Here is a 7,242-nt window from a genome sequence, read left to right as displayed (position 1 = left end):
CAAGAAATTTCTTGCCGAACAATCTCACGTGAAAAATATCGCATTCTTACTATGATAAAAATTAGCCAATCAAGTGAGAGCTCACTTTTATGATTTTTACTAGGTTTTAAGATACATAATCACCCCCAATTCATATGCGCAATATATTTCACGTTTAGCTCCCGTAAGCATAGGGATATCGTATTTTCACTACGATCATAGCCAATTGCGCGTATTTTTTCATGTGACATGAAAGTACGAGAAGTGAGGAAAGTCGACAAAGATACACAATTGACCCCCAGTAGGTATGTCGGCACGTTCTCGCGTACATTGTATACATTTATAAAGAACGCCTCGAACTGTAGCGCGGGCACGGAGAATCCAGAATTCGCTTCGCAATGATGCGAGCGTTAATTGAACGCCGGAATGCAGCATCCGAAGGTGATGATGCTGGATAATGAGTACCACCAGCGGGTGTGAACGCAAGACGAGGGGATTCTTCGTCGCTCCTGGGAGGTTGGCTCGTCGGAGTCTTCCCCGCAAACGAATAAGTCCCTCCTTATCTAAATAAGGGTTCAGAGTTGATAGCGGGCTGTTTTTTGGCAACGGACGCTGTTGATTTAGAGCTGCGATCTCACTCGGAAACATGTGCGACTGCATCCGACCAAGCCAGTAACTCTTGGCTTGTTGAATTTTTTTGGGAATCAAAGTGACGGCACAAAATTGTGAATCTTTACAAGCTCGGAGTCGATTCAGAAAGTGATAAAGATACGCGGTGATCCTTAGTAATTTTGGCCACGAAGAATAACGAGACTCGAGATCCCAGGTTGATGTGGCATGTAAGGCACATACTGGGGGATCCGAGCGGTGTTCCAGAGGAGCATTGGAAGGGACCGAAGGGCACAAATGAGGCCAAGACTCGGGAGGTTGTCGTAACCAGGGAGGGCCTGACCACCACAGGTCATGTTTCTCCAATAAGTCGGGAGCGAGACCGCGTGATGCGCAGTCCGCTGGATTTGTTTGCGTCATGATATGACGCCATGGTACTTCGGGGATTAGTGATTGAACAGTCGAAACACGATTGGCTACAAAGGTTCTCCATCGGGAAGGTGACTGAGCCAACCAGGCAAGTGTAATGGTGGAGTCAGTCCAGCAATGACACTCTATATTCGGGAGCTGAAGCGCTGAGCGCGTAAATTGAATTAACCGCGCGAGGAGCATTGCAGCGGACAATTCTAAGCGGGGAACGCTTATTGTTTTAAGAGGGGCCACTTTTGATTTGGCAGTTAGAAGAGTTACGGTAACGGAGCCGTCGTGACTGACGGTGCGAAGATACACCACTGCAGCGTAAGCTGCTGTCGATGCGTCGGAAAAACCGTGAAGGGCGCGGTGTACGGTCTGAGAACTGGAAGTGGTCCAGCGCGGTATGCTCAGAGCATTAAGGTACGGAAGTCGTTTATAATAGTCCATCCAACAATCAAGAAGTTGGCGAGGGATTTCATCATCCCAGTGGCAATGAAGTGCCCACAATCGTTGCAAGAAAATTTTGGCTGTGACAGTGACAGGGGTAGCCCATCCTAATGGATCAAAAAACTTAGCAGTTGTCGACAGAATGACTCGTTTGGTGCAGGCGGATGACGATGGTAGAGTGACGCGAAATTGAAATATATCTAATTTAAGATTCCAAATTATTCCTAATACTTTAATGTGCTCATCGTCTTGCATGACTTTATGAGTGGCTAAACCATGATCGGATGAATCGATATCGGATAACAGATCCGAGTCGTTACTCGCCCATTTGCGAAGGCGAAAGCCTCCCTTTTTAATTCTATTAATTGATCGCGTGTTTGACGAGTGAGATTTTGGTCGTCGGCGCCGAAGGCGCAGTCGTCGACATATGTCTGATGACGGAGAACGGTGGCGGCCAGCGGAAATTTGGCTCCTTCATCGTCTACAAGCTGATCCAAGACTCGGAGGGCAAATATGGAGCGGCAGCTGTGCCGTAGGTTACTGTGAGAAGAAGGTACTCCGTGATTGGTTCACCGGAGTTCGGTCGCCATACAATGCGTTGGTAGTTGGTGTCGCGTGAATCGACTAAAATTTGCCGGTACATTTTAGTAATGTCGGCGGTAAATACGTAACGGTATTGGCGCCACTGCATGATGACCGTGGCTAAGTCCCTTTGCAGTTTAGGGCCAATGAGCATATGATCGTTCAACGACATCCCGTTTGAAGTACGGCAAGATGCGTTGAAGACTACTCGGAGTCGTGTGGTTGCACTGCTGTCGCGTAGGACAGCATGATGCGGGATATAGTAAACTTGGTTTGATGTAACAATTTCGGCGGGTGTAACTTTGGTCATATGACCGAGGGTTTCATATTCTGTGAGAAAATCGCGGTACAGGGAAGCTTTGGTTGTGTCTCGAAGTAGGCGTTGTTCCATGCTATGAAAGCTTGAAATCGCGTTAGAGCGAGATTCGCCTTATGAGATTGGCGGTCCGATTTTAAACGGCAATCGTACTATGTAGCGTCCGTCAGACGTACGTGAGTGTGTGGTTTCTGAAGTGTTCATCGCACTGATGTTCCTCAGGGTTGCGAAGAATTTGCCGAGGTACTTCCCAGAATCGACAAAGATCGCGCTCGAGAGTTTCAAGGACAACACCGTGATGCGCAAATTCGATAGTAGAGTGATTAGCTGAAAACGAGGCTGTTGGTCCTGAAAGGATCCAACCGAGAGTGGTATTTTGCGCGGTAGGTTCATTCGGAGCTCCTTTTCGGACTCCGTTGATGATGAGCAGGCCGAATAGATCGGCACCTATGATAAGATCGATCGGATCCGAGCTCATAGGGTCATCATCGGCAAACTTAAGTCCCTTGAGGTGGCTCCAGTTACGAGCTGTCTGGATTTGATTTGGCACGTATTTGGTTAATGATCGTAATATAAGCGCGATTGTCGAGTAAGCAGGTCCATCGCGATCCGCGGGGGTAATGGTAATTTGGGCAGCGTAACGCACGACGGACTGCATTTCGCTTATACCGGTGATGAAGGCGGAACGATTAATTTTCTTAAGTCGTAGGCGTTGCGCAAGCGATTCTGTTATAAAGGTAGCGGCAGATCCTTGATCAAGGAGCGCACGAGCATTTACAAAGCATGTATGAGACGAATAAACTCGTACGCGAGCTGTTGCAAGTAAGATGTGAGAGTTCGGTGCTACTGTTTTCGTTATTAAATGCGACGCAACGGCGCTTAGACTTTCAAGATTCGCGGTGGTGGACGTCGACGGTTGCTCAGTAGCGAGTGGCTGAGCGGGGATATCAAAATGTAGTAAGGTGTGATGCCGTTTATTACACTGTTTGCACGAGCGAGAATTCGTACAATCCTTAACAGAATGTTTTACACTGAAACAGTTGGAACATCGCTTTTGGGTTTTAATGAAATCGAAACGTTGAATGGGAGTTTGCTTTAAAAACGTAGAGCATTGATACAATAGATGGTTCGCTTTACATAATGGACATAAGAACGGAGCGTTAGACGCGGCATGCGAGGCAATTGTTTTGCCTTTGGAGGTCGTCGGTGATTTATCCTTTGAAATCGCGGGTGCTATTGCGTCGAACGCGCGAATGCGAGCTTCGAGAAAACGATCGAGCTCGCTGTAACGTGGATATTCCACCGTATCGCCGAGCTTAAGTTCCCACGCCTTTCGTGTTGATTTATCAAGTTTTTGTGACACTAGAAATACAAGCAAATCATCCCAGTGTTCGGTAGCGCAGCCGAGATTGCTTAGCGCTTGAAGAGCTTTATTCGTTTGATCGCGAAGGGAACGAAGGTCGTTGGAGGTCTCTGAAGCGATCGAAGGTAAATTGACAAGCGATTGTAAATGTACCGTAATAAGGCGACGTTTATTGTCATACCGAGACACGAGAATATTCCACGCGATAGTGAAATTATTATTGGTAACCGCGAGATGGTCAAGAGCGTTACTTGCACTTCCTTTTACACATGAACATAAGTAATGCATGCGATCAACATTCGTTAAATTATGATCATCGCAGATCATCGATTTGAATTTGTCGCGAAAACTTTCCCATTTCTCGAAACTTCCGTCGAAGGTCGGCAAGTTGATTCTCGGCAGATGTGACGTGGCCCGAAATGAATTATTAATCCCACTTACTTCATGTGCAGCGGAAGAGAGTTCGCGGGATTCGTGACTGTCCAGTAGTTCAGCCATGAAATCGGCTGCTTCGTTGTAACAATCCTCACAGGTTAGGAAATAATTTTGGGTGAAGTACGCATGAGTTGCCTTTACCTTCTCGTCCGCAGCTAAAAGTTGAACGTCCAGCTCTTGGCATTTGGTAAAGGTTTCCTTGAGAGTGTTGAGGCGTTGCCGCGTTACGGCAGGTGTCATCTTGGCTTGTCCCAACTTCTTGAAATTAGGAAGCGCGCGAGATATTGCGCTCATCAGGTGAGTCTGCATCCTCAACAATTCATCGATAGAGGCCATGATTTCCAACGGAAGAGGCACGTCAATAAATAACGAGTCAAAGACACAGTATTTATCCTCGGTAGCGATCCGGCTCAAAGGACCAAAATGTTTTGTTTTTGACTGATATCGTTTTTACACTGGTGTCACTTTGGAATGGAAGGCTCTCTAACCAAGGCGGGCGTGAATGAGAACCTTCTTGTTTTAACAATTAACAATTTATTAATGCCTTTTCGATAATCAGAATCGAGTTATCGTGGTAATAGTACATTCTTAATTAACCACATATCACTGTACGTCACGGCTCGCTACGACTGTTCATTAAAGGTGATGGTTAATTGGTAGCTCGATATGCGAAAGTCAGTTCGTGTAATGGTATAATGCGATTGCACGTTATACCCTCGCGATGCGTATTGCAATTCAAGATCTCACTTGACTGGTAACGTGAAAATATGTGGTGAATCCGTTGGTTGCTCACTCCGGAGCACACGTTTGCGAGGCGTGAATACGGGATATTGATCCGGTAACGATCGAGATCAGACTGGTCTAACGAAGGATTCACGCAGAACGAGTGCGCGGAGCGCGCAATTTCGGATGCTGCGCAGAGGGGCGAGCATTCCATCTGAGACAGATGGATTAAAGAGAGCGACAGCGAGATCTACGCGAACGGGGATACGTGGATGCGTGAAACTGTCAAGAATATAATTTAAATGACGATGATTCCGTAACAAAAATTGTTAACATGTCTAGTCGGTGAAAAGAAATAAATTTGTTAAAAGATAAAATGTAAAATTATTAAATATTATAATTTATTAAATAAAGGTTTCGACAAGTATAAAATTATTAAGTTTAGTCAAATTCTGAAAAAAACCATTGGAGGAAAATTGGAATATTCCATTAATAGAAGATAACGATAGAAATAAATATGTTCAGTAGAAATATGGATCGAATGTTGGGATCATATTTCATTTTGATCAATCATTGAAATTTGGTCAAATCATAATCAAATAGTAATGAAAGTCTTTACGCAAATGCAATTTAGTATCGAACAATGAATTTTATAACCTCTTTATTCGGTAACAGTTGTACTGTATTTATGTAATTAAGTTCCTGAAAATTTTTTCTTCCACAGATTGATTGCATCTAGTCGAGTAGAAAATAGTTGTAAGTGATTCTGCATAATAATTTTTAAATGTGAACATTGTTGATGCAGATTGTGTAAGAAAGAAAAGTTTGTTTTACTCTGAAATGCAGCCAAGATCTCAAGTGGCTCCCCTTCGAAATAAAGGTATAAAATTAGTGATTCGAGTACATATATCTCTTATATCTCTTGTCGTATTGCACGTAAAATACGTGAGAACAAAAAGTATGCTCGACTTGACAACATATGAGGTGACTCCGCCTTAAAATTTTAAGATAAAGAAATTTTTATCTGTTGTTAGATCGAATGCGTAGTGTGCAAGAAAGAAAATCATATCCGACTCGACATTACATCCAATATCCCAAATGACTACGCTTTTAAGATGTACAAGACAACTTAGCTTTACATTTGTGATTGCATTGGAAGTATGTTCCATTATCAGTCCAACATCGGATTTGCATAAAGTTTTTCTTTGCTGATTTATTATAAAATTTTACTGATAATATTACTGATTTTCAAAAAAAATGCTTCAACGACATCTAAAATTCACCTAATATTTTACTAGATAAAACATGTCAGATAAATATATATGTATATACATGTCGTACGACATTTACTATATGTACACAGAGTAAAACTGTTAAGAGACTAAAAAATTAATTAAACTCATTTATCGATACTAAATATTAGGCTAAGCAAGAACTTTGCGAAAAGACTTACATTAATGATTTTATATTTTTATTTGAATGAAGATCTATTTTATTAAAAGTTCTTTAACGACACTACAAATCACAATAAGTCGCAAAACCCGGAACATCCTATTGGTCGTCTACTGCGCCGCCACCAACCGTTATACCTTACTTATTATACCATGGCATAGACGAACACGTAAGTGAGGTTAGAATAAATATCGACCGCTGCGATTTGTACGATCGTTAAAGTTAGGTAAAGAGTCTCGGCAATAACAAAGGATTGAGGTTAGGAAATCTATCGTATCGATGGCATAGAATAGACGAACACGTAAGTGAGGTTGGATATTTTCTGCTTTATTACACAAATTCTCTGCTGTAATTCTGCTGTAAGAATACAAATTATTTTCTTTTTACAGCATTTGGTTAGGTTACTTATTTACCACCTACAACTCGAATTCAATTCGTTGAAACAAAAACCGACGGAAATTCACTTAGACACACGCGGCACTTAATGAGACGTACCGCGCTTCCGACTCGCTATTTATACCGTTTGCGGCTTCTTTGTCAGCGTGAACGCGTCTTCCTAGAACAGATATCGTTATCGCGCAAGATAACGCGTCTTCCTAGAAGCGAAAGATAACGGGTAGTACTTTGATAACGTTCAGCAGCCATCGGCGCTCTTCCTAGAAGATAACGCGTAGTAATTTGATACGTTCAGCAGCCATCGGCGCTCTTCTTAGAAGATAACGCGAAGTAATTTGATAACGTTCAGCAGCCATCGGCGCTCTTCTTAAAAGATAACGCGTAGTACTTTGATCCTTGTGCGAACGCGTTTTGAAAACGCTCGGCATGCGTCACGTGATCAGTGCCATGTGATCGCTGCGCGAACCTGTCGTCGCCTGCATCGGCGGCCCGTTGGCGGCGGCGGCGGCGGCCCCAGGGCGAGGGG

The 7,242-nt window shown here is 43.5% G+C and overlaps 3 protein-coding genes across 3 annotated transcripts; all 3 read right to left on the bottom strand.

The window, feature by feature from the left end:
• Positions 1 to 219: 219 nt before the first annotated feature.
• On the bottom strand, positions 220 to 1,704 carry LOC108772033 (uncharacterized). The gene has a single exon (XM_018537477.1). It carries the CDS (start codon positions 1,702 to 1,704, stop codon positions 220 to 222), a length of 1,485 nt encoding a protein of 494 aa, XP_018392979.1.
• Positions 1,705 to 1,930: 226 nt separating this feature from the next.
• LOC108772032 (uncharacterized) lies at positions 1,931 to 2,422 on the bottom strand. The gene has a single exon (XM_018537476.1). It carries the CDS (start codon positions 2,420 to 2,422, stop codon positions 1,931 to 1,933), a length of 492 nt encoding a protein of 163 aa, XP_018392978.1.
• A 91-nt stretch (positions 2,423 to 2,513) lies between these two features.
• LOC108772030 (uncharacterized) lies at positions 2,514 to 4,481 on the bottom strand. Its single transcript, XM_018537475.1, has one exon. The coding sequence runs from the start codon at positions 4,479 to 4,481 to the stop codon at positions 2,514 to 2,516; it is 1,968 nt and encodes a 655-aa protein (XP_018392977.1).
• Positions 4,482 to 7,242: the final 2,761 nt, after the last annotated feature.

The sequence above is a fragment of the Cyphomyrmex costatus genome, unplaced genomic scaffold, assembly GCF_001594065.2.
Source record: "Cyphomyrmex costatus isolate MS0001 unplaced genomic scaffold, Ccosl1.0 scaffold175, whole genome shotgun sequence".
Taxonomy (NCBI): domain Eukaryota; kingdom Metazoa; phylum Arthropoda; class Insecta; order Hymenoptera; family Formicidae; genus Cyphomyrmex; species Cyphomyrmex costatus.
This window is presented reverse-complemented; position numbering and strand designations above follow the sequence as displayed.